At 55.0% G+C, this 27559-nt stretch overlaps 1 protein-coding gene across 1 annotated transcript; it reads right to left on the reverse strand.

The window, feature by feature from the left end:
- On the reverse strand, window positions 1–27220 carry ccdc22 (CCC complex scaffolding subunit CCDC22). The gene is made up of 8 exons (XM_072488990.1): window positions 27091–27220; window positions 24224–24401; window positions 23422–23554; window positions 14990–15096; window positions 10757–10838; window positions 6879–7048; window positions 436–642; window positions 1–111 (listed from the first exon to the last, which is right to left on the reverse strand). The coding sequence occupies exons 1-8, from the start codon at window positions 27138–27140 to the stop codon at window positions 1–3; spliced, it is 1038 nt and encodes a 345-aa protein (XP_072345091.1). The 5' UTR covers window positions 27141–27220.
- Window positions 27221–27559: the final 339 nt, after the last annotated feature.

Genomic DNA, 27559 nt, shown 5'->3' on the forward strand with positions numbered 1-27559 from the left:
TCAAACTGTATCTGCACAAGCTGTAGACAACCGGCTGCTCACCTCCTCAGATTCCCGCGATGATAGAGTGTTCCCAGCAACCGCCAGCTGGCGCACCATCTGCTCGGCCTCCTGGGAAAAAACAAGCAGAGGGACACAGAATGGGACACAAGGAACTCAAACCAGTGAAGAGTTACGGGCGAGTGTGGGACAACCAACATGTTGCAGCATGAAGAACGTTCAGTCCCCTCAGACTCCCGTGTCGCGATTATTCTTTACAAATCAGTCTGAGGGAAGAGCAGGTGTCAGCACAGAGCAAGTCAGGTCAGCTTGTGATGGGCGGTCACCGACTGGACCTTCCGCACACGCCGCCCCTGGTGAATCAGCTGCAGAAAATCCAACTCCCCTCGCCCAGTCTACGGTGCAAGTAACCCGTGGGGGAAACCCCGTCCTTACCTCTGTGAAGGTGAACTTCTCAGTGTGGGTGAAGCGGGACCCTTTGGGGCTAGGGGCCGCCTTCCCAGTGCTGTAGGATTGGAGGATGTGCGTCAGATCAGGGTCCGCAGACAGCGAATTCGGTGCCCCGTGGCTGAGTTGGACATTCTGTTGTAAATGCTCCTGAATCCGTTTCTGGAGTCGCTGGATTTTTCTTGCTTTATATTCCTGGGGGGGGAAAAAGGGGGAAAAAGCTGAAAAGCTTTTTGAAGGAAGGAACAGTTTACAATATGCATGAAGCACTCAAACCAGAAACACGAAAGCAGAAGGAGGAATTCTAACCCGAGGCAGGCAGAGGAGGAGGAACTGGCATCGAGGACGGCCGGGTGCTGCTCGTCAACGCAAAGGTCCCAACTCAATCCAACACCACAGATTCCTTTTAAGATTCTACTCAATGGTACAGGAAGCTTCTCCAGATCTAGGACCAGTGTTAAAGGTGGTGGGCTATGAGATTTGGGGTGTTATAGTACGGCGCAGGCAGCCAATCGGCCCCTCGTGTCTGCACCAGCCCTCCGAACGGGCATGGTGACTCTGTCATTCCCCTGCCTTTCTCCGCTCCCCCGAACACAGCTTGAACGTTCAAACAGTCATCGAGCACCCTCTCGAACACCTCGACCTCCACCACACCTCCAGGCTGCGCGACCCAGACCCCCAACCACTCGCTGGGCGAGGAAGTTTCCTCTGACATCACCTTGAATCTGTGCCCTCTCCCTCTCGATCCTTTTACGAGCGGGAACAGTTTCTCCTGTCTACTCTGTCCAGCCCCCTCATGATTTTAAAAACCTCCTCTCATTAAATCTCCTTCTCTCCAAAGGCAACAGTCCCAACCTCTCCAATCTATCCTCATCTTTACAGGAGATTTACTCCCATTCCTGTAAACCTCTTCTGCACTCTCTCGACTGTGTTCACATCCTTCCTATAGTGTGGCGCCTAGAACTATGCACAATATTCCAGCTCAGGGCTAACTAGTGTCTGCATAAGTTTAGCCTGACCTCCTTGCTCCTGCACTCTGTGTCCCTGTTAATACTCTATACTTTATTAACTGCTCTCGCTACCTGTCCTGCCACCTTCAGTGATCTCTGCACAGATACACCAGCTCCCTCTGCTCCTGCACACCCTGAAGAATTTTACTCCTCATTTTATATTGTCTCTCCATGTTTTTCTGACCAAAATGCACATTCACACTTCACATTGAACTTCCATCTGCCCCCTGGCTGCTCACCCCACTAACTGGTCGGTGTTCTTTTGAAGTTCTACACAGTCCTCTTCACACATCACGACACTGCCAAGTTTTGGGTCATCTGCAAACTTTGAAATTGTCCCCTGCACACTAGATCATCACTAAAGATCAGGAAAAGCATGATCCCAATACCGAACCCTGGGGAACATCACGACAAACCTTCCTCCAGCACGAAAAATATCCATTGACCCTTACTAAGATAAATCTAGGACAAAGGTTCGGCACAACATCGTGGGCCGAAGGGCCTGTTCTGTGCTGTATTTTCTATGTTCTATGTACTCTCTGCTTCCTATTATTCAGCCAATTGTGTATCCAACTAAAGAACCAGGATGACTGGAACGTTCTCAGGACAAGACGGAGCCTGGACTCCATCCTGGCCAAACCTCACTTGGAATTGGGTGTCCAGTTTTGGCCACTTCACAAGGTGGGTATTAGTGAGGTTTCGGAAAGGGGTCAGAGGAGAGTCACCCGGACTAATGCCCAGTATACGGATGACTGGAAATTATCCAGAATTCCCAGCGTCAAGCATTTTGTTATCAAGACAAGTGGAAATAGTTTGAACTGGCGAGGTTGCCGATGCACGGTTAACTGGCGAGATTGTTGTACGGTTAACTGGCGAGGTTGGCGTTGCACGGTTAACTGGCGAGGTTGCCGATGTACGGTTAACTGGCGAGGTTGGCGTTGTACGGTTAACTGGCGAGGTTGGCGTTGCACGGTTAACTGGCGAGATTGGCGTTGCACGGTTAACTGGCGAGGTTGGCGTTGCACGGTTAACTGGCGAGGTTGCCGATGTACGGTTAACTGGCGAGGTTGGCGTTGTACGGTTAACTGGCGAGATTGTTGTACGGTTAACTGGCGAGGTTGGCGTTGCACGGTTAACTGGCGAGGTTGCCGATGTACGGTTAACTGGCGAGGTTGGCGTTGTACGGTTAACTGGCGAGGTTGCCGATGTACGGTTAACTGGCGAGATTGGCGTTGCACGGTTAACTGGCGAGATTGGCGTTGCACGGTTAACTGGCGAGGTTGGCGTTGCACGGTTAACTGGCGAGGTTGCCGATGTACGGTTAACTGGCGAGGTTGGCGTTGTACGGTTAACTGGCGAGGTTGCCGATGTACGGTTAACTGGCGAGGTTGGCGTTGTACGGTTAACTGGCGAGGTTGGCGTTGTACGGTTAACTGGCGAGGTTGCCGATGTACGGTTAACTGGCGAGGTTGGCGTTGCACGGTTAACTGGCGAGGTTGCCGATGTACGGTTAACTGGCGAGGTTGGCGTTGTACGGTTAACTGGCGAGGTTGGCGTTGTACGGTTAACTGGAGAGATTGGTGTTGTACGGTTAACTGGCGAGGTTGGCGTTGCACGGTTAACTGGCGAGGTTGGCGTTGCACGGTTAACTGGCGAGGTTGTTGTACGGTTAACTGGCGAGGTTGTTGTACGGTTAACTGGCGAGATTGGTGTTTTACGGTTAACTGGCGAGGTTGTTGTACGGTTAACTGGCGAGGTTGGCGTTGCACGGTTAACTGGCGAGGTTGTTGTACGGTTAACTGGCGAGGTTGGTGTTGCACGGTTAACTGGCGAGGTTGTTGTACGGTTAACTGGCGAGGTTGTTGTACGGTTAACTGGCGAGATTGGTGTTTTACGGTTAACTGGCGAGGTTGTTGTACGGTTAACTGGCGAGATTGTTGTACGGTTAACTGGCGAGATTGTTGTACGGTTAACTGGCGAGATTGTTGTACGGTTAACTGGCGAGATTGTTGTACGGTTAACTGGCGAGGTTGTTGTACGGTTAACTGGCGAGGTTGTTGCACGGTTAACTGGCGAGGTTGGCGTTGCACGGTTAACTGGCGAGGTTGTTGTACGGTTAACTGGCGAGATTGTTGTACGGTTAACTGGCGAGGTTGGTGTTTTACGGTTAACTGGCGAGATTGTTGTACGGTTAACTGGCGAGATTGTTGTACGGTTAACTGGCGAGATTGTTGCACGGTTAACTGGCGAGATTGTTGTACGGTTAACTGGCGAGATTGTTGTACGGTTAACTGGCGAGATTGTTGCACGGTTAACTGGCGAGATTGTTGTACGGTTAACTGGCGAGGTTGTTGTACGGTTAACTGGCGAGGTTGTTGCACGGTTAACTGGCGAGGTTGGCGTTGCACGGTTAACTGGCGAGGTTGTTGTACGGTTAACTGGCGAGGTTGGCGTTGCACGGTTAACTGGCGAGATTGTTGCACGGTTAACTGGCGAGGTTGGCGTTGCACGGTTAACTGGCGAGGTTGTTGCACGGTTAACTGGCGAGGTTGGCGTTGCACGGTTAACTGGCGAGGTTGGCGTTGCACGGTTAACTGGCGAGATTGTTGCACGGTTAACTGGCGAGGTTGTTGTACGGTTAACTGGCGAGATTGTTGTACGGTTAACTGGCGAGGTTGGCGTTGCACGGTTAACTGGCGAGGTTGTTGCACGGTTAACTGGCGAGGTTGGCGTTGCACGGTTAACTGGAGAGATTGGCGTTGCACGGTTAACTGGCGAGGTTGTTGCACGGTTAACTGGCGAGGTTGGCGTTGCACGGTTAACTGGCGAGGTTGGCGTTGCACGGTTAACTGGCGAGGTTGCCGATGTACGGTTAACTGGCGAGGTTGTTATATGGTTAACTGGCGAGGTTGTTGCACGGTTAACTGGCGAGATTGGCGTTGCACGGTTAACTGGCGAGATTGGCGTTGCACGGTTAACTGGCGAGGTTGTTGCACGGTTAACTGGCGAGATTGGCGTTGCACGGTTAACTGGAGAGATTGGCGTTTTACGGTTAACTGGCGAGGTTGGCGTTGTACGGTTAACTGGAGAGATTGGCGTTTTACGGTTAACTGGCGAGATTGGCGTTGTACGGTTAACTGGCGAGGTTGGCGTTGCACGGTTAACTGGCGAGATTGGCGTTGCACGGTTAACTGGCGAGGTTGGCGTTGCACGGTTAACTGGCGAGGTTGGCGTTGCACGGTTAACTGGCGAGATTGGCGTTGCACGGTTAACTGGCGAGATTGGCGTTGTACGGTTAACTGGCGAGATTGGCGTTGCACGGTTAACTGGAGAGGTTGGCGTTGCACGGTTAACTGGCGAGGTTGGCGTTGCACGGTTAACTGGCGAGGTTGGCGTTGCACGGTTAACTGGCGAGTTTGGCGTTGCACGGTTAACTGGCGAGATTGGCGTTGCACGGTTAACTGGCGAGGTTGGCGTTGCACGGTTAACTGGCGAGATTGGCGTTGCACGGTTAACTGGCGAGATTGGCGTTGCACGGTTAACTGGAGAGGTTGGCGTTGCACGGTTAACTGGCGAGGTTGGCGTTGCACGGTTAACTGGCGAGGTTGGCGTTGCACGGTTAACTGGCGAGGTTGTTGCACGGTTAACTGGCGAGGTTGTTGCACGGTTAACTGGCGAGGTTGGCGTTGTACGGTTAACTGGCGAGATTGGCGTTGCACGGTTAACTGGCGAGATTGGCGTTGCACGGTTAACTGGCGAGGTTGGCGTTGCACGGTTAACTGGCGAGGTTGGCGTTGCACGGTTAACTGGCGAGGTTGTTGCACGGTTAACTGGCGAGGTTGTTGTACGGTTAACTGGCGAGATTGGCGTTGCACGGTTAACTGGCGAGATTGGCGTTGCACGGTTAACTGGAGAGATTGGCGTTTTACGGTTAACTGGCGAGGTTGGCGTTGTACGGTTAACTGGAGAGATTGGCGTTTTACGGTTAACTGGCGAGATTGGCGTTGTACGGTTAACTGGCGAGGTTGGCGTTGCACGGTTAACTGGCGAGATTGGCGTTGCACGGTTAACTGGCGAGGTTGTTGCACGGTTAACTGGCGAGATTGGCGTTGCACGGTTAACTGGCGAGGTTGGCGTTGCACGGTTAACTGGCGAGATTGGCGTTGCACGGTTAACTGGCGAGGTTGGCGTTGCACGGTTAACTGGCGAGGTTGGCGTTGCACGGTTAACTGGCGAGGTTGGTGTTGTACGGTTAACTGGCGAGGTTGGCGTTGCACGGTTAACTGGCGAGGTTGGCGTTGCACGGTTAACTGGCGAGGTTGGCGTTGCACGGTTAACTGGCGAGATTGGCGTTGCACGGTTAACTGGCGAGGTTGTTGCACGGTTAACTGGCGAGGTTGTTGCACGGTTAACTGGCGAGGTTGTTATACAGTTAACTGGCGAGATTGGCGTTGCACGGTTAACTGGCGAGGTTGGCGTTGCACGGTTAACTGGCGAGGTTGGCGTTGCACGGTTAACTGGCGAGATTGGCGTTGCACGGTTAACTGGCGAGGTTGTTGCACGGTTAACTGGCGAGGTTGTTATACAGTTAACTGGCGAGATTGGCGTTGCACGGTTAACTGGCGAGGTTGGCGTTGCACGGTTAACTGGCGAGGTTGGAATTGTACGGTTAACTGGCGAGATTGGAATTGTACGGTTAACTGGCGAGGTTGGCGTTGTACGATTAACTGGCGAGGTTGGCGTTGCACGGTTAACTGGCGAGGTTGCCGATGTACGGTTAACTGGCGAGGTTGCCGATGTACGGTTAACTGGCGAGGTTGGCGTTGCACGGTTAACTGGCGAGGTTGGTGTTGTACGATTAACTGGCGAGGTTGGTGTTGTACGATTAACTGGCGAGGTTGGCGTTGTACGGTTAACTGGCGAGGTTGGCGTTGCACGGTTAACTGGCGAGGTTGGTGTTGTACGATTAACTGGCGAGGTTGGTGTTGTACGGTTAACTGGCGAGGTTGGCGTTGTACGGTTAACTGTGAGATTGGTGTGTTACGGTTAATCTGGTTAAATTAGGTTGTGGGTCTCCTCCCCAAGAAGGAATTAGAGACAGCTCTTGGGGCTGAAGGGATCAATGGATATGGGGGGGGGGGGGGGGGGGGGGGGGAGAAAAGGAAGAGATCAGGGTATTGAACTTGGTAATCAGCCATCATCATGGCGGAGCAGGCTCGAAGGGCCGAATGGCCTCCTCTTGCTTCTATTTTCTACGCATGCCCAACATTGGTTGCAAAGTGCCTTGGTGATGGTGAAAAACGCTATGTAAATACAAGTCTTTCTTTATATAGAGCTGGACTCTGCCATCCACGGACTGCTGAAACCACGCATCGCATTTTAATTACAAAGAGTGTGTGGAACATTTCCACTTGGACATACCGCGGAGGAAAGACGAGACATCAGGCCTTGGCTGTTCCACTCCATCTCCCACTCCTGAACAGCACTTACATCAGTGGCTGCTCGTTCCAGCAGTGAGGCAGCGGTGACGTACCGGTGACAGAGCTGGGCAGTGACAGGAGGCAGGTCGTGATCAGAATATTGCTTCACTTCTGCAGAGTAAGACAAAGATATAATCTGCTGTCAGCACCATGCAACTCAGAATGTGATGGTGAGTGGAAATAATTAACACATCGCACCGAGAGGCACACGAGGCCAAGGGGTTGCCATGGCACCGAGACACACAGGAGGCCAAGGGGTTACCATGGCACCGAGGCGCACAGGAGGCCACGGGGTTACCATGGCACCGAGAGGCACAGGAGGCCATGGGGTTACCATGGTACCGAGACACACAGGAGGCCAAGGGGTTACCATGGCACCGACACACACAGGAGGCCACGGGGTTACCATGGCACCGAGGCGCACAGGAGGCCAAGGTGTTACCATGGCACCGAGAGCCACATTGGTCTTTACCGAGGTGGAGTTAGGATGCAATTCACAAAAATATCTATTTGGCAGCTGTTTATTGAACACAGTTGATGTGATTTATTATTGTCACATGTATTAGTATCCAGTGAAAAGTGTTGTTTCCTGCCTGCTGTACAAACAATGCAGACCGTACACAGGGAAGGAAGGAGAGACTGCAGAATATATTGTTACAGTTACAGCAAGGTGTAGAGAAAAGATCAACTTAATACGAGGTCGGTCCATTCAAAAGTCTGATGGCAGTCGGGAAGAAGCTGTTCTTGAGTCGGTTGGTACGTGACCTCAAACTTTGGTATCGGGAAGAAGGTGGAAGAGAGAATGTCCGGGGTGCGTGGGGTCCTTAATTACGCTGGCGGCCTTTCCGAGGCAGCGGGAATTGTAGACAGAGTCAATGGACGGGAGGCTGGTTTGCGGATGGACTGGGCTACATTCACGGTCTTTTGTAGTTTCCTGCGGTCTTGGGCAGAGCAGGATCCATACCAAGCTGTGATACAACCAGAAAGAATGCTTTCTATGGTGCATCTGTAAAAGTTGGTGAGGGTCGTAGCCGACATGCCAAATTTCCTCAGTCTTCTGAGAAAGTAGAGTCGTTGGTGGGCTTTCTTAACCATAGTGTCGGCACGGGGGGGACCAGGACAGGTTGTTGGTGATCTGGACACCTAAAAACTTGAAGCTCTCGACCCTTTCTACTTCATTCCCATTGATGTCGAAAGGGGCATGTTCTCCACTACGCTTCCTGAGGTCGATGATAATCTCCTTCGTTTTGTGGACATTGAGGGAGAGATTATTGTCGTCGCACCAGTTCACCAGATTCTCTATCTCATTCCTGTACTGTGTCTCGTCATTGTTTGAAATCCCACCCACTACGGTGGTGTCATCAGCAAATTTGAGAATCGAGTTGGAGGGGAATTTGGCCACACAGTTATAGGTGTATAAGGAGTATAGTAGGGGGCTGAGGACACAGCCTTGTGGGACACCGGTGTTGAGGATGATCGTGGAGGAGGTGTTGTTGCCTATCCTTACTGATTGTGGCCTGTGGGTTAGAAAGTTCAGGATCCAGTCGCAGAGGGAGTAGCCGAGGCCAAGGCCACGGAGTTTGGAGATGAGTTTTGTAGGAATTATGGTGTTGAAGGCTGAGCTGTAGTCGATAAATAGGAGTCTGACACAGGTGTCTTTGTTATCTAGGTGTTCCAGGATAGAGTGCAGGGCCATGGGGATGGCGTCTGCTGTGGACCTGTTGCAGCGGTAGGCGAACTGTAATGGATCAAGGCAATCCGGCAGCTGGAGTTGATTCGTGCCATGACTAACCTTTCGAAGTACTTCATGATGATGGATGTCAGAGCCACTGGACGATAGTCATTAAGGCCACGCTGCTTGACTTTTTTTTGGTACAGGGATGATGGTCGTCTTCTTGAAGCAGATAGGGACCTCAGATTGTTGTAAAGAGAGGTTGAAGATGTCTGCGAATACCCCCGCCAGCTGCTCCGCGCAAGACCTGAGTGCCCGTCCGGGTACCCCATCCGAGCCAGTGGCTTTCCGTGGGTTGACCTTCGAGGAGGCTGCTCTGACGTCTGCAGTGGTGATCTCAGATACAAGTTAATCCGCGGCTTCTGGGGTGGAGGGCTCGCTCTCGCTGACCTCTTGCTCAAAGCGGGCATAGAATGCGTTGAGCTCATCAGGGAGGGGTGCGTTGGAGCCTACGATTTTACATGCCTTCATCTTGTAGCCCGTTATATCTTGCAGACCTTGCCATAGACGGCGGGGACCCGTGTGGCTAGCCTGGGACTCGAGCTTGGTCCGGGACTGTCTTTTGGCATCTTTGAAGGATTTCGTTAGATCATATCTGGCTTTCTTGTAGAGGTCAGGATCGCCTGACTTGAACGCCTCAGACCCAGACTTCAGCAAGTACTGTACTGCAGCCTGACAGTCGACAGAGTCGGTTTAAATACCGCACTGCAGCCCGACAGTCTACAGAGTCTATTCAAATACCGCACTGCAGCCTGGCAGTCGACAGAGTCGGTTTAAATACCGCACTGCAGCCCGACAGTCGACAGAGTCGGTTTGAATACCGCACTGCAGCCCGACAGTCGACAGAGTCTATTCAAATACCGCACTGCAGCCCGACAGTCTACAGAGTCTGTTTGAATACCGCACTGCAGCCCGACAGTCGACAGAGTCTGTTTGAATACCGCACTGCAGCCTGGCAGTCGACAGAGTCGGTTTAAATACCGCACTGCAGCCCGACAGTCGACAGAGTCGGTTTGAATACCGCACTGCAGCCCGACAGTCTACAGAGTCGGTTTAAATACCGCACTGCAGCCCGACAGTCTAGAGTCTGTTTGAATACTGCACTGCAGCCCGACAGTCGACAGAGTCTGTTTGAATACCGCACTGCAGCCTGGCAGTCGACAGAGTCGGTTTAAATACCGCACTGCAGCCCGACAGTCGACAGAGTCGGTTTGAATACCGCACTGCAGCCCGACAGTCTACAGAGTCGGTTTAAATACCGCACTGCAGCCCGACAGTCTACAGAGTCTGTTTGAATACTGCACTGCAGCCCGACAGTCGACAGAGTCTGTTTGAATACCGCACTGCAGCCTGGCAGTCGACAGAGTCGGTTTAAATACCGCACTGCAGCCCGACAGTCTACAGAGTCTGTTTGAATACCGCACTGCAGCCCGACAGTCTACAGAGTCTGTTTGAATACCGCACTGCAGCCCGACAGTCGACAGAGTCGGTTAAAATACCGCACTGCAGCCCGACAGTCTACAGAGTCTGTTTGAATACCGCACTGCAGCCCGACAGTCGACAGAGTCTGTTTGAATACCGCACTGCAGCCCGACAGTCGACAGAGTCGGTTTAAATACCGCACTGCAGCCTGGCAGTCTACAGAGTTTATTTATTTTGTTTTTAAATTTAAAGTAACCAATTGATTCTTTCCAATTAAGGGGCAATTTAGCGTGGCCAATCCATCTACTCTGCACATCTTTGGGTTGTGGGGGCGAAACCAACGCAAACACAGGGAGAACGTGAAACTTCACTCGGACAATGACCCAGGGCCAGGATCGAACCTGGGACCTGTGCCGTGAGGCAGCAGTGCTAACCACTGCGCCACCGTGCTGCCCACATCAGTGTCTGTGTAAATACCGCACCACATTCCCGACAGTCTACAGAGTCTGTTTAAATACCGCACTACAGCCTAGTCTGTTTAAATATCGCAGTACAGGCTTCTCGAAAGATGATGAATACTCTGTCTAAAGTCTATCTAAGCCGCACCAATGCATTTCACTGTTGCGGGAGGGATGTCACCAGGGCTGTCGATGAACATACTCCACCTTTTGGAATTTTCTTCCCAACGTAATCGTTTTCAGCTAAACTGAGGGGCTGAGCTTCGAACCGCTGCATCAGACGGGAGCTCTGTAACAAGTGAAAAGGAAGTTATAACGCCCTCTACTTCGCAATGTGGCTTCTGTAACTTCTGATGACGGTTTCCACGAGTTCAGAGCGACCAGTCTCGAATTAGCGAGTTACACATTCAGTACAGGGGAGACAGAGAGGAGGCAGAGGACATGTGAGGGTTCACCGTGGAGAGGAGGCAGCGGGAATGTGGGGGTTCACCGTGAAGGAGGCAGCGGGAATGTGGAGGGTTCACCGTGGAGAGGAGCAGCGGGAATGTGGAGGGTTCACCGTGGAGAGGAGGCAGCGGTAATGTGGGGGTTCACCCCGAAGAGGAGGCAGCGGGAATGTGGGGGTTCACCGTGAAGGAGGCAGCGGGAATGTGGGGGTTCACCCCGGAGAGGAAGCAGCGGGAATGTGGGGGTTCACCGTGGAGGTGGCAGAGGGAATGTGGGGGTTCACCCCGGAGAGGAGGCAGTGGGAATGTGGGGGTTCACCCTGGAGAGGAGGCAGCGGGAATGTGGGGGTTCACCGTGCAGAGGAGGCAGTGGGAATGTGGGGGTTCACTGTGGAGAGGAGCAGCGGGAATGTGGGGGTTCACGGTGGAGAGGAGGCAGCGGGAATGTGGGGGGTTCACCCCGGAGAGGAGGCAGCGGGAATGTGGGGGTTCACCCCGGAGAGGAGGCAGCGGGAATGTGGGGGTTCACTGTGGAGAGGAGCAGCGGGAATGTGGGGGGTTCACCCCGGAGAGGAGGCAGCGGGAATGTGGGGGTTCACCCCGGAGAGGAGGCAGCGGGAATGTGGGGGTTCACCCCGGAGAGGAGGCAGTGGGAATGTGGGGGTTCACTGTGGAGAGGAGCAGTGGGAATGTGGGGGTTCACCCCAGAGAGGAGGCAGCGGGAATGTGGGGGTTCACTGTGGAGAAGAGTAGCGGGAATGTGGGGGGTTCACCCCGGAGAGGAGGCAGCGGGAATGTGGGGGGTTCACCCCAGAGAGGAGGCAGTGGGAATGTGGGGGTTCACCGTGAAGGAGGCAGCGGGAATGTGGGGGTTCACCCCGGAGAGGAAGCAGCGGGAATGTGGGGGTTCACCGTGGAGGTGGCAGAGGGAATGTGGGGGTTCACCCCGGAGAGGAGGCAGCGGGAATGTGGGGGTTCACCGTGCAGAGGAGGCAGTGGGAATGTGGGGGTTCACTGTGGAGAGGAGCAGCGGGAATGTGGGGGGTTCACCGCAGAGAGGAGGCAGTGGGAATGTGGGGGTTCACGGTGGAGAGGAGGCAGCGGGAATGTGGGGGTTCACCCCGGAGAGGAGGCAGTGGGAATGTGGGGGTTCACTGTGGAGAGGAGCAGCGGGAATGTGGGGGGTTCACCGGAGAGGAGGCAGCGGGAATGTGGGGGTTCACCCGGAGAGGAGGCAGCGGGAATGTGGGGGTTCACCCCGGAGAGGAGGCAGTGGGAATGTGGGGGTTCACTGTGGAGAGGAGCAGTGGGAATGTGGGGGTTCACCCCAGAGAGGAGGCAGCGGGAATGTGGGGGTTCACTGTGGAGAAGAGTAGCGGGAATGTGGGGGGTTCACCCCGGAGAGGAGGCAGCGGGAATGTGGGGGGTTCACCCCAGAGAGGAGGCAGTGGGAATGTGGGGGTTCACCGTGGAGGTGGCAGAGGGAATGTGGGGGGTTCACCCCGGAGAGGAGGCAGCGGGAATGTGGGGGTTCACCCCGGAGGGGAGGCAGCGGGAATGTGGGGGTTCACCCCGGAGAGGAGGCAGTGGGAATGTGGGGGTTCACCCCGGAGAGGAGGCAGCGGGAATGTGGGGGTTCACCCCGGAGAGGAGGCAGTGGGAATGTGGGTGTACTCCCCGGAGCGGAGGCAGCGGGAATGTGGGGGTTCACCCCGGAGAGGAGGAAGCAGGAATGTGGGGGTTCACCCCTAGAGGAGGCAGCGGGAATGTGGGGGTTCACCCCGGAGAGGAGGCAGTGGGAATGTGGGGGTTCACCCCGGAGAAGAGGCAGCGGGAATGTGGGGGGTTCACCCCGGAGAGGAGGCAGCGGGAATGTGGAGGTTCACCCCGGAGAGGAGGCAGTGGGAATGTGGGGGTTCACCCCAGAGGAGGCAGTGGGAATGTGGGTGTTCACCCCGGAGAAGAGGCAGTGGGAATGTGGGGGTTCACCCCGGAGAGGAGGCAGTGGGAATGTGGGGGTTCACCCCGGAGAGGAGGCAGTGGGAATGTGGGGGTTCACCCCGGAGAGGAGGCAGCGAGAATGTGGGGGTTCACCCCGGAGAGGAGGCAGCGGGAATGTGGGGGTTCACCCCAGAGAGGAGGCAGCGGGAATGTGGGGGTTCACCCCGGAGAGGAGGCAGTGGGAATGTGGGGGTTCACTGTGGAGAGGAGCAGCGGGAATGTGGGGGGTTCACCCCGGAGAGGAGGCAGTGGGAATGTGGGGGTTCACCCCGGAGAGGAGGCAGTGGGAATGTGGGGGGTTCACCACAGAGAGGAGGCAGTGGGAATGTGGGGGTTCACCCCGGAGAAGAGGCAGTGGGAATGTGGGGGTTCATCCCGGAGAGGAGGCAGCGGGAATGTGGAGGTTCACCCCGGAGAGGAGGCAGCGGGAATGTGGGGGTTCACCCCGGAGAGGAGGCAGTGGGAATGTGGGGGTTCACCGTGGAGAGGAGGCAGCGGGAATGTGGGGGTTCACTGTGGAGAGGAGCAGCGGGAATGTGGGGGGTTCACCCCGAAGAGGCAGCGGGAATGTGGGGGTTCACCGTGGAGAGGAGGCAGCGGGAATGTGGGGGTTCACCCCGGAGAGGAGGCAGTGGGAATGTGGGGGTTCACCCCGGAGAGGAGGCAGTGGGAATGTGGGGGTTCACCGTGGAGAGGAGGCAGCGGGAATGTGGGGGTTCACTGTGGAGAGGAGCAGCGGGAATGTGGGGGGTTCACCCCGAAGAGGCAGCGGGAATGTGGGGGTTCACCGTGGAGAGGAGGCAGCGGGAATGTGGGGGTTCACCCCGGAGAGGAGGCAGTGGGAATGTGGGGGTTCACCCCGGAGAGGAGGCAGTGGGAATGTGGGGGTTCACCGTGGAGAGGAGGCAGTGGGAATGTGGGGGTTCACCCCGGAGAGGAGGCAGTGGGAATGTGGGGGGTTCACCCCGGAGAGGAGGCAGTGGGAATGTGGGGGTTCACCCCAGAGAGGAGGCAGTGGGAATGTGGGGGTTCACCCCGGAGTGGAGGCAGTGGGAATGTGGGGGGTTCACCCCGGAGAGGAGGCAGTGGGAATGTGGGGGTTCACCCCGGAGAGGAGGCAGCGGGAATGTGGGGGTTCACCCCGGAGAGGAGGCAGTGGGAATGTGGGGGTTCACCCCGGAGAGGAGGCAGCAACAAGTGCTGTTTGGACTGGACAGAAGTGACGCATTAAAGGGTCAGAGCTGGACTAACTATGCTGTCTGAACATCCTGGGTGGGGACGGCAGTGGAGACCGGGGGGGGGGGGGGGGGGGGGGGGGGCGGCAGGGCTTGAGGGTGGTTGGGGGGGGGGGGGGAGCGCAGACGAGGCCGGCGGCGGTGGAGATGGGGACAGGGGGAGGATTGGAGACGGGGCAGCTCGAGGAGAGGGCGGGGGGGGGGAAAGAGATGGGGACAGGGGAGGGTTGGAGACGGGGCAGCTCGAGGAGAGGGCGGGGGCGGGGGAAAGAGATGGGGACAGGGGGAGGGTTGGAGACGGGACAGCTCGAGGAGAGGGGGGGGGAAGAGATGGGGACAGGGGGAGGGTTGGAGACGGGGCAGCTCGAGGAGGGGGCGGGGGGGGGGAAAGAGATGGGGACAGGGGGAGGATTGGAGACGGGGCAGCTCGAGGAGAGGGCGGGGGGGGGGGGGGGGGAGATGGGGGGGGGGGGGGAGGATTGGAGACGGGGCAGCTCGAGGAGAGGGGGGGGGGGGGGGAAGAGATGGGGACAGGGGGAGGGTTGGAGACGGGGCAGCTCGAGGAGAGGGCAGGGGGGTGAAGCGAAGACGGGATGTTGTAACTCCGGCACAAACATGGTCCCAATGGTCTCCTGTGAAATGTATTGAACTCCGGCACATGTGGGAGCAGAGCTATGAAGCTCTCCTGGAGAAGGCACGCTCAGACACCACAAAGACCTGCAGACAGAACAGTGCAGCGACAAAGCAAAAAGACTGACCTGAGTCCAAAGCAGAGAAGGAGTCCGGAGAGAAGGTGGAATCCACGGGACAGACAGCTGCTGTTTGATTTGCGATGCAATGGAGCGATGTAACACCACCGATTTCCCTGTCACAGGAGCACACGCATGTTAGATACCGAAGCAGCAACCTGTCCGTGCTCTCAGTCACTGCCCTGCCGGTCTGCTCCCATCACCCAAACAGAGCAGATCCTGTCCCTGCTCACATCTCCAAATCTCCTCATGTTTCTGCCCTCAAGCCCCTTCTCCCACTCAAAGTGCCCCCAGCACATTCCATCGGGGACTCTGGCGACTGGAAACTCCTGTCCATTGTTACAAAGGCCCGTTGTGCAAAACATTAATTATTGGCTGGAAAATACAGACGTACTGAACGTTTTCCAAAGCTCATATGGAAAAGACACTAGTTTACAATAGTTACCCTGCACCTGTGAAGGACCCAAGCTGCCCGATGGTGACCCCATAGTCTACAGAGCTTGGAGAAAGAGGCCACATGACCCAGCTCGAGGTAAGACACTGACTTTTCAATAGAAGCTGCCAATGGGGTAATGGCCTTATTCCATCTCCTTCCCGGAGACCTCTCATCAAAGCTGTCTGCGATTTGAAAAACCCACCTGAAGACCTCATTGCTGCAAACCAAGATTTTCTAAATGAAAACGACCAGGAACAATTATAGGGAACTGCTCCACTGCGAAAAGGGGTCCTTCAGCTGCAAAACAAGACTCTGGACAATCCGTTGAGTATTTTCTGTCTTTCCTTTATTGTTCATTGGGATATGGGCATTGCTGGGCAAGGACAGCATTTGTTGCCCAATCCTAATTTGCCCTTGAACTGAGTGGCTTGCTGGGCCATTTCAGTGGATGGCTAGGAATCAACCACATTACTGTGGCTCTGGAGTCAGATATAGGCCAGGCTGGGTAAGGACAGCAGATTTCTATAAAGAACATGAGTGACCAGGTGGGTTTTTCTGACAATCGATGATAGTGATGCTGAGCATGAAACTAAGACCATCTTTACAATTCCAGATTTAATTGAATTGCAGACAGTGGTGGGACCTGAACCCATGTTTGCATCTTTACCAGAGTGAGGTTTAGCAGATATCTAACTCTTTAGCTATGGGTTTATTTCTTGCACGGGGTTACACACGGTTAACCGTACTTGAAATTGACAGTATCACCTCCCTGTTAAATTCAAACACCGTTAAATCCAACTCGGGAGTGGGACAAAAAGAGGAGCCCATTGATCCCCGTTAGCCGGACTGTAACAAAACCTTTTCCATTCGTTTTTGGAATCACATCCTCACAGTCCTCGACTGAAGGAGTGGAATCACAAAAAGCGAGAAGACGACACAGCCAGTAATTAGAGAGGCGAATATAAGATTATCGTTTATTGTGAGGGGAATTGAATACAGAATATGGGGGGGCTACGTGTACAGATGCACAGAGCACGAATAAAACACATCTGCATTATCGTCAGAGACATGGAGGACGACAGCACAGAAACGGCACTTTGGTCCATCGCGTCCGCATCCGTCAAAAACAATCACCTAATTATTGAACCTGGGACCCTAGAGCTGCGAGGCAGCAGTGCTAACCACTGTGTCACCATGCTGCCCCGAAAGCAGATGATTTGCTTGCCTTCATCGGACGGTATAAAAGCTTGCAAATTGAGTTACAGTTATATAGAACGTTGGTCAGGCCACATTTGGAATACGGTGTACAATTCTGGTCACCGCACTACCAGAAGGACGTGGAGGTTTTGGAGAGAGTGCAGAAAAGGTTTACCAGGATGTTGCCTGGTATGGAGGGTATTAGCTATGAGGAGAGATTGAATAAACTGGGATTGTTCTCCCTGGAGAGACGGAGGCTAAGGGGCGACCTGACAGAAGTTTATAAAATTATTAAGGGTGTAGATAGGGTGAACAGTTGGAGCCTTTTTCCCCAGGGCGGAAATGACAATTACAAGGGGGCACAGGTTCAAGGTGAGGGGGGAAAGGTTCAGTGGAGATGTGCGGGGGACGGTTTTTACACAGAGGGTGGTGGTGGCCTGGAATGCACGGCCAAGTGAGGTGGGTGAGGCAGATACGTTAGCGACCTTTAGGACTTATCTGGACAGGCACATGAACAGGCGGGGTATAGAAGGATACAGGCGGTTGGTCTGGATAGGACACGTGATCGGTACAGGCTTGGAGGGCCGAAGGGCCTGTTCCTGTGCTATGTTGTTCTTTATTCAAATCTATTCCCAGCACTTGGCCGATAGCCTTGTCTGCCCTGGGATCCAAGTGCACATCTAAATACTTCTGAAATGTTTATGAGGGTCTCTGCCTCCTCCACCCTTTCAGGCAGCGAGTTCCAGACACCCACCATCCTCTGGGTGAAAAGGTTTTTCCTCACATCCCCTCTAAACCTCCTGCCCCTCACCTTAAATCTATCCCCCTGGTCACTGATCCCTCCAACCAAGGGGAAATGTTTCATCCGGTCTACTCGATCTATGCCCCTCATAGCTTTATACAACTTTAATCATGTCCCTCCTCAGTCTCCTCCGCTCCAAGGAAAACAACCCCAGTCTATCCAATCGACAGTGCACAGTATCAGTCTCCTTATTTAATAAAGATGTAAATGTGTTTACAATCTCATTACAATCATGGCTGATCATCCAACTCAATATCCTAATCCCGCTTTCCCACCCCCCAATGTCCTCTGATCCCCTTCGCCCTCAGTGCGATATCTAACTGCTTCTTGAATACAGACAATGTTTTAACCTCAACTACCTCCTGTGGTAATGAATTCCACCGGCCGACCGCTCTCTGGGTGAAGAAACGTCTCCTCCTCTCTGTCCTCAATGGTCTCCCCCGTATCCTCAGACTGTGACCCTTGGTTCTGGACACTCCCCCCATCGGGAACATCCTTCCTGCATCGACCCTGTCCAGTCCCCCCCCACCATCGGGAACATCCTTCCTGCATCCACCCTGTCCAGTCCCCCCCCCACCATCGGGAACATCCTTCCTGTATCGACCCTGTCCAGTCCCCCCCACCATCAGGAACATCCTTCCTGCATCGACCCTGTCCAGTTCCCCCCCACCATCGGGAACATCCTTCCTGCATCTACCCTGTCCAGTCCCCCCCACCATCGGGAACATCCTTCCTGCATCGACCCTGTCCAGTCCCCCCCACCATCGGGAACATCCTTCCTGCATCCACCCTGTCCAGTCCCCCCCACCATCGGGAACATCCTTCCTGCATCCACCCTGTCCAGTCCCCCCCCACCATCGGGAACATCCTTCCTGCATCGACCCTGTCCAGTCCCCCCCACCATCGGGAACATCCTTCCTGCATCCACCCTGTCCAGTCCCCCCCACCATCGGGAACATCCTTCCTGCATCCACCCTGTCCAGTCCCCCCCACCATCGGGAACATCCTTCCTGCATCGACCCTGTCCAGTCCCCCCCACCATCGGGAACATCCTTCCTGCATCCACCCTGTCCAGTCCCCCCCACCATCGGGAACATCCTTCCTGCATCGACCCTGTCCAGTCCCCCCCACCATCGGGAACATCCTTCCTGCATCTACCCTGTCCAGTCCCCCCCACCATCGGGAACATCCTTCCTGCATCCACCCTGTCCAGTCCCCCCCACCATCGGGAACATCCTTCCTGCATCGACCTTGTCCAGTCCCCCCCCCACCATCGGGAACATCCTTCCTGCATCAACCCTGTCCAGTCCCCCCCACCATCGGGAACATCCTTCCTGCATCTACCCTGTCCAGTCCCCCCCACCATCGGGAACATCCTTCCTGCATCGACCCTGTCCAGTCCCCCCCACGATCGGGAACATCCTTCCTGCATCAACCCTGTCCAGTCCCCCCCCCACCATCGGGAACATCCTTCCTGCATCGACCCTGTCCAGTCCCCCCCACCATCGAGAACATCCTTCCTGCATCTACCCTGTCCAGTCCCCCCCCCACCATCGGGAACATCCTTCCTGCATCGACCCTGTCCAGTCCCCCCCACCATCGGGAACATCCTTCCTGCATCGACCCTGTCCAGTCCCCCCCACCATCGGGAACATCCTTCCTGCATCCACCCTGTCCAGTCCAGTTAGAATTTAATAGATTTCAATGAGATCCCCCCTCATTCTTCTGAACTCCAGCGAGAACAATCCCAACCGACTCAATCTCTCCTCGTGCGTCAGCTGCACCATCAGAGAACCAGCCTGGTGAACCTGGGCGGCACTCCCTCCAGAGCAACAACATCCTTCCTCAGAGAAAGTACAAAGAACAATACAGCACAGGAACAGGCCATTCGGCCCTCCAAGCCTGTACCGGTCATGATACCGCCCTTGGTCAAAGCACTTCCCAGTGCCGTATCCCTCTAAAGAACAACTAGACGACAAAAACTGCCCACAATACTCCAGGTTTGGCCTCACCAAGACCCTGTACAATTGCAGCAACACATCCCTGCTCCTGTACTCGAAACCTCTCGCAATGAAGGCCAACATACCATTAGCCTTCTTTACCACCTGCTGTACCTGCAGCTTACCTTCAGCGAATGGTGCACAAGGACACCCAGGTCCCGCTGCACACTCCCCTCTCCCAATTTATGGCCATTCAGATAACAGTCTGCCATCTGATTTTTGCTGCCAAAGTGGATAACCTCGCATTTATTAAAATTATACCGCATCTGCCATTCATTTTCCCACTCACTCAACTTGTCCAAATCACACTGCAGGATCTCTGCATCGTCCTCACAGCTCACCCTCCCACCCAACTTGGTGTCAGCTGCAAATCTGGAGATATGACATTTTGTTCCCTCATCTAAATCATTAATATATATTGGGAATAGCTGGGGTGCCAACACCGATCCCTGCCGCACCCCACTAGTCACTGCTGTCAATTTGTTTCCTGTCTGTCAACCAGTTTTCAATCTACATCAATACACGACCCCCAGTCCCATGCGCTTTAATTTTACACGCTAATCTGTTATGTGGGACTTTGTCAAAAGCCTTCTGAAAGTCCAAATACACCACATCGACTGGCTCCCCCTCATCAACTCGACTGGTTACATCCTCGAAGAATTGCAGGAGATTTGTCAAGCATGATTTCCCTTCATAAATCCAGGCTGACTCTGTCCGATCCTGACACTGTTTTCCAAGTGCTCCGCTATAAAATATTTGATAATGGATTCGGGAATTTTCCCCACTACTGACGTCAGCCTGACTGGTCTCTAATTCGCTGCTTTCTCTCGACCTCCCTTTTTAAATAGTGGAGTTACATTCGCCACCCTCCAATCTGCAGGGACTGTTCCAGAGTCTATACAATCCTGGAAGATGACCACCAATGCGTTCACTATTTCTCGAGCCACCTCCTTCAGCACTCTGGGATGTAGATTCTCCAGCCCTGGGGATTGATTCGCCTTCAATCCCATCAATTTCCCCACCACCATTTCTCTACTGATATTGATCACCTTCAGTTCCTCCCTCACTAAATGCTGCGTTCCCCAGCATTTCTGGGATCTGATTTGTGTCCTTATTTGTGAAGACAGAACCAAAGTATGTGTTTAGTCGATCAGCCATTTCTTTCTCCCTCATTATGCATTCTCCTGTTTCTGACGGTAATAATAATAATCGCTTATTGTCACAAGTCGGCTTCAATGAAGTTACTGTGAAAATCCCCTAGTCGCCACATTGCGGCGCCTGTTCGGGGAGGCCGGTACGGGATCTACATCTATAAGTAAGGGACCTACATCTGTTTTCACCAATCATGTTCTCTTCACGTGCCTATAGAATGCAGTTGACACACAGCAAATATTCCAAACGGAGTTATAGAAAATGCTTAATCATTTCTATATTAATAGAACTATCAACTTCAAAATGGCAAAAACAAAACCACTATTTATGGACACAGCTCTCCCAGTCAATACTGCAATTGGCCACACTTTGCAAGTCCGTGTTTTAGGTGTGTATCACTTGTCATATCGGTAAGACCATAAGATATAGGAACAGAATTCGGCCACTCGGCCCATCGAGTCTGCTCCGCCAGTCAATCATGGCTGATATTTTCTCATCCCCATTCTCCTGCCTTCTCCCCATAACCCCTGACCCCCTTATTAATCAAGAACCTATCTATCTCTGTCTTAAAGACACTCAGTGATTTGGCCTCCACAGCCTTCTGCGGCAAAGAGTTCCACAGATTCACCTCTGGCTGAAAAAATTCCTCCTCATCTCGGTTTTAAAGGATCGTCCCTTTAGTCTGAGATGGTGTCCTCTGGTTCTAGTTTTTCCTACAAGTGGAAACATCCTCTCCACGTCCACTCTATCCAGGCCTCGCAGTATCCTGTAAGTTTCAATAAGCTCCCCCCTATCCTTCTAAACTCCAACGAGTACAGACTCAGAGTCCTCAACCGTTCCTCATACGACAAGTTCTTCATTCCAGAGATCATTCTTGTGAACCTCCTCTGGACCCTTTCCAAGGCCAGCACATCCTTCCTTCGATACGGGGCCCAAAACTGCTCACAATACTCCAAATGGGGTCTGACCAGAGTCTTATACAGCCTCAGAAGTACATCCCTGGTCTTGTATTCCAGCCCTCTCGATGTGAATGCGAACATTGCATTTGCCTTCCTAACTGCCGACTGAACCTGTACGTTAACCTTAAGAGAATCGTGAACAAGGACTCCCGAGTCCCTTTGTGCTTCTGATTTCCTAAGCATTTCCCCATTTAGAAAATAGTCTATGCCTAAATTCCTCCTCCCAAAGTGCATAACCTCTCACTTTTCCACATTGTATTCCATCTGCCACTTCATTACCCACTCTCCTAACCTGTCCAAGTCCTTCTGCAGCCCCCCTGCTTCCTCAATACTACCTGTCCCTCTACAGATCTTTGTATCATCTGCAAACTTAGCAACAGTCAATTCCTTCCTCCATTAATGTATATTGTAAAAAGCTGTGGTCCCACCTGAGGCACACTACTGGTCATCGGCTGCCATCCTGAAAAAGACCCCTTTATCCCCACTCTCTGCCAGTCAGCCAATCCTCTATCCATGCCAGGATCTTACCCTGAACCCCATGGGTTCTTAACTTATTTAACAGTCTCCGATGCGGCACCTTGTCAAAGGCCTTCTGGAAATCTAAATAAATCGCGTCCCCTGGTTCTCCTTTGTCTAACTTCCTTGTTACTTCCTCAAAGAACTCTAACAGATTTGTCAGACACGACCTCCCCTTGAGGAAGCCGTGCTGACTCAGTCCTATTTTTGCACTGCCAAGTACTCCGCGATCGCATCTTTAATAACGGACTCTAAAATCTTACCAATGGCCGAAGTCAGGCTAACCGGCCGATAATTTCCCGTCTTCTGCCTCCCTCCCTTCTTAAACAGGGGTGTTACATTAGCCGCCTTCCAGTCCTCTGGGACCCTTCCTGCCTCCAGTGATTCCTGAAAGATCATCACCAATGCCCCCACAATCTCCTCAGCTATCTCTTTTAGACCCCTGGGGTGTAGACCATCTGGCCTGGTCTCGAGGGTGTTGGCTATGAGGACAGGTTAAATAAACTAGGACTGTTTTCACTGGAAAGACGGAGGCTGATGGAAGACCTGATAGAGGTCTCCAAAATTATGAGGGGCATCGACAGGGTGGATAGTCAGAGGCTTTTTCCAAGGGTGGAAGTGTCAATTACAAGGGGCACAGGTTCAGGGTGAGAGGGGGAAAGTTTAAGGGAGATGTGCAGGGTAGGTTTTTCCACACAGAGTGGGTGGGTGTCTGGAACGCGCTGCCAGAGAATGTGGTGGAAGCAGCACATCAGCAACATTTAAGAGGCATCTGGGTGGGTCCATGAATAGGGAGGAAGTAGAGGGACACGGACCGAGTGAGGGCAGAAGGTTTCTTTTTTAGTTAGGGCATCATGGTCGACACAGGCTTGGAGGGCCGAAGGGCCTGTTCCTGTGCTGTACTTTTCTTTGTAAATTGCCCTTAGTGCCCAAACGTTAGGTGGATTGCAGGGCGAGGGCAGGGGATTGGGCCTAGATAGGGTGCTCTTTCAAAACGTAGGTGCAGACTCAATGGGCCGAATGGCCTCCCTCGGAACTGTAGAAATTCTATGATTATCTATGACTCATAACTGCCCCTCTACAATGGCCGAGCGAGTCAGTTCAAGGGTAATTAGGGATGGGCAATAAATGCTGGCCCAGCCAGGGACGCCAACATCTCATGACAGAAATGTTTAAACGGTGATCTACACCTTAACCATTCGCCGTGTGAGGAAGTTTCTCTTCACTTCTCCAGCGCTTCTATTGACATTTGCCTTAAATCTGTGCCCCTCTCGTTCTCGATCCCTTCACCAGTCTCTCCCCATCTACCCAGATCAGACCCCTCATCATTCTGACCACCTCCATCAAACACAAGCAGAGGAATCCATTCCAGATCAAACCTGCTGACTGATTTACTGAATCGACGCTGTCTCGAGGCAGCTTCTCCACCAGGAACATGAGGAGGCGGCGAATCTCCGGCTCATTGCTGTACAGGAATGTCTGGTAGCCAATGTCCCCTTGGTATCCCAGATCCTAAAGCCAAACAAACAGCCGGGTCATTTTCAGCCTCAACAGCAAACCCCTGGTCCACAGTCTCGGACAGCAATTACTGAGCAAATGCTCAAGGCCCCAAGACAAGTGTTAGGGTTAGGGTTAGGGTTAGGGTTAGGGTTAGGGTTAGGGTTAGGGTTAGGGTTAGGGTTAGGGTGGATCACAGTTTCAGTTACGGAGGAGGATTGGCGAGGTTGAGACTGTTCTCCTTGGGAAGCTGGCGACCGAGAGGAGATCTGATAAAGATGTTCAAAATCACGAGGAGGTTGGACAGAGCCGACGAGGAGCAACTGTTCCTGTTCGGAAAAGGATCGGGAACGAGAGGGGCACAGGCTTCACAAAAGAGGCAAATATGTGGGAAAGAACTCCCACACCGCGAGTGTTTGGGGTCTGGGATGCACGGCCTGGGCGTGTGGAGGATGGAGGTTCAATCGAGAGGGCGTTAGACAACGTGCACGGTTACGGGAATGGCCCCAAGTCACGATGCTCGTTTGGAGAGACAGTGATGGGAGGTGGGAGCGTACAGGACGGAGGGGTTCAGGCGAGGGGTGCGCTCGAGCCGAGTGAGGTGGGGGGGGGGGGGGGGTCCAGCACTTCCCAACTATCTGAGACCCTCTCTGTAAGACACAGAAACAGCTGTGCTGGACGTACCTGACACGCCTGTGCCAGGCTCATCCCAATCCGGAACCTTGCTGACATTCCTGGCGGAAGCAAGTGACTGATGCCACTTCCGACGGAGGGCTCAATTATTCGCAAGCAACGTACGACTGCCTCCACGATCAGCTCTGTGGAAAACTGTTTGATGCTTTCCACATCCTCTGGGATAGCACTGTGCAAAGAGAGACTGGTTAACATCAATCAAATCAATCAGCCCCTCGCCCCCACGTCAGGAACCCAGAGTTAGACACACAGCAAATACAGCACAGGAGCCTCAGGGCGAAGTCTACAGCACTCCCTCTGTTCCAAGAACGTGGCCATCACTGGCCATTTATTGCCAACCCCTAACAGGCCCTTCGGAAGGGGGTGGGTGAGCCGCCTTCTTGAACCCGCTGCAGTCCGTGTGGTGTAGGTACACCCACTGTGCTGTTCGGGAGGGAGTTCCGGGATTTTGTCCCAGCGACAGCGAAGGAACGGCCGATATATTTCCCAGTGGGGATGGTGAGGGTCTCGGAGGGGAGCCTCCAGGTGGTGGGGTTCCCGGGTATCTGCTGCTCTTGTCCTTCTAGATGGTAGAGGGCGTGGGTTTGGGAGGTGCTGCCTAAGGGGCCTTGGTGAGTTCCTGCAGCGCATCTTGTAGACGGTACACACGGCTGCCTCTGTGCGTCGGTGGGGGAGGGAGTGAATGTGTCTGGATGGGGTGTCGATCAAGCGGGGCTGCTTTGTCCTGGATGGTGTCGAGCTTCTCGAGTGTTGGAGCCGCTCTCATCCAGGCAAGTGGAGAGTTTCCATCCCACTCCTGACTTGTGCCTTGGAGATGGTGGACAGGCTTTGGTGGGGGTCAGGAGGTGAGTTACTCTCCGCAGGATTCCCAGCCTCTGACCTGCCCCGGTAGCCACAGTATTAATGTGTCTGGGTCCAGTTCAGTTTCTGCTCGATGGTGACCCCCAGGATGTTGATTGTGGGGAGTTCAGTGATGGTAAAGACTTTGAATGCCAAGGGGCGGTGGCAAGATTATCATAGAATTTACAGTGCAGGAGGCCATTCGGCCCATCGAGTCTGCACCGGCTCTTGGAAAGAGCACCCTACCCAAGGTCAACACCTCCACCCTATCCCCATAACCCAGTAACCCCACCCAACACTAAGGGCAATTTATCACGGCCAATCCACCTAACCTTCAGATCTTTGGACTGTGGAGGGAAACCGGAGCACCCGGAGGAAACCCACGCACACACGGGGAGGACGTGCAGACTCCGCACAGACAGTGACCCAAGCCGGAATCGAACCTGGGACCCTGGAGCTGTGAAGCAACTGTGCTAACCACTGTGCTACCGTGCTGCCCCGTGATCCTCTGCTCTTGGGAAATGTTCATTGCCCAGCACTGTGTGGGATGAACAGAGGAAGGAATAGGGACAGGATTAGGCCCTTCAGCCCATCGAGTTTCCTCTGCTACTCGGCAGTGACAGCTGATCGGACACATGGATGCCTTTCACACCCACTATCCCCATAACCCTGAACATTGATACGGGTTTGATAGCCTGTCCGCAGGTCGGGGGGGGTCTGTGCGGGGTCGGGGGGGGTCTGTGCGGGGGGGTGTCTGTGCAGGGGGGGGGTGTCTGTGCAGGGGGGGGGTGTCTGTGCAGGGGGGGGGGGTGTCTGTGCAGGGGGGGGGGGGGTGTCTGTGCAGGGGGGGGGGTGTCTGTGCAGGGGGGGGGGGGGTGTCTGTGCAGGGGGGGGGGGGTGTCTGTGCAGGGGGGGGGGGTGTCTGTGCAGGGGGGGGGGTGTCTGTGCAGGGGGGGGGTGTCTGTGCAGGGGGGGGGTGTCTGTGCAGGGGGGGGGGGGTGTCTGTGCAGGGGGGGGGGGGGTGTCTGTGCAGGGGGGGGGGGGTGTCTGTGCAGGGGGGGGGGTGTCTGTGCAGGGGGGGGGGTGTCTGTGCAGGGGGGGGGGTGTCTGTGCAGGGGGGGGGGGGTGTCTGTGCAGGGGGGGGGGGTGTCTGTGCAGGGGGGGGGGTGTCTGTGCAGGGGGGGGGGTGTCTGTGCAGGGGGGGGGGGGGTGTCTGTGCAGGGGGGGGGGTGTCTGTGCAGGGGGGGGGGTGTCTGTGCAGGGGGGGGGGGTGTCTGTGCAGGGGGGGGGGGTGTCTGTGCAGGGGGGGGGGTGTCTGTGCAGGGGGGGGGGGGTGTCTGTGCAGGGGGGGGGGTGTCTGTGCAGGGGGGGGGGTGTCTGTGCAGGGGGGGGGGTGTCTGTGCAGGGGGGGGGGGGGTGTCTGTGCAGGGGGGGGGGTGTCTGTGCAGGGGGGGGGGTGTCTGTGCAGGGGGGGGTGTCTGTGCAGGGGGGGGGGGGGTGTCTGTGCAGGGGGGGGGGTGTCTGTGCAGGGGGGGGGGTGTCTGTGCAGGGGGGGGTGTCTGTGCAGGGGGGGGGGGGGTGTCTGTGCAGGGGGGGGGTGTCCGTGCAGGGGGGGGGGGGGGGTACCGGGGGGGGGGGGGGTACCGGGGGGGGGGGGTACCGGGGGGGGGGGGGGGGGGGTACCGGGGGGGGGGGGGGGGGGGTACCGGGGGGGGGGGGGGGGGGGGGTACCGGGGGGGGGGGGGGGTACCGGGGGGGGGGGTACCGGGGGGGGGGGGCCGGGGGGGGGGGGGGGTGTACCGGGGGGGGGGGGTACCGGGGGGGGGGGGTACCGGGGGGGGGGGGGGTACCGGGGGGGGGGGTACCGGGGGGGGGGGTACCGGGGGGGGGGTACCGGGGGGGGGGGGGGTGTCTGTGCAGGGGGGGGGTGTCTGTGCAGGGGGGGGGTGTCTGTGCAGGGGGTACCGGGGGGGGGGGTGTACCGGGGGGGGGGGTGTACCGGGGGGGGGGGGGGGTACCTGCCGCTCTGGCTCAGGGCCCGGATCAGGATGCGATCCGCCTCCTCCATCCCCGCGCCGGGACCTCTGACCCTGTCGGCGGGTCTGTGTCTCGCTCCGCTTCCTCCCAGAAACCCCAAGACCGGAAGCCAATCCGCCACCGGGACAGCCGGGAAATGTAGTCCCAGCCCCTACTTCCAGTCTTAAAAGGACATTGTCTCTATGATCACTCTTAAAGGGACCCTGTCGCTCTGATCACTCTTAAAGGGACCCTGTCGCTCTGATCACTCTTAAAGGGACCCTGTCTCTGTGATCACTCTTAAAAGGACATTGTCTCTGTGATCACTCTTAAAGAGACCCTGTCGCTCTGATCACTCTTAAAGGGACCCTGTCTCTGTGATCAGTCTTAAACGGACCCTGTCTCTGTGATCACTCTTAAAGGGACCCTGTCTCTGTGATCACTCTTAAAGGGACCCTGTCTCTGTGATCA

This window comes from Scyliorhinus torazame, chromosome 22, assembly GCF_047496885.1.
Source record: "Scyliorhinus torazame isolate Kashiwa2021f chromosome 22, sScyTor2.1, whole genome shotgun sequence".
Lineage (NCBI taxonomy): Eukaryota > Metazoa > Chordata > Chondrichthyes > Carcharhiniformes > Scyliorhinidae > Scyliorhinus > Scyliorhinus torazame.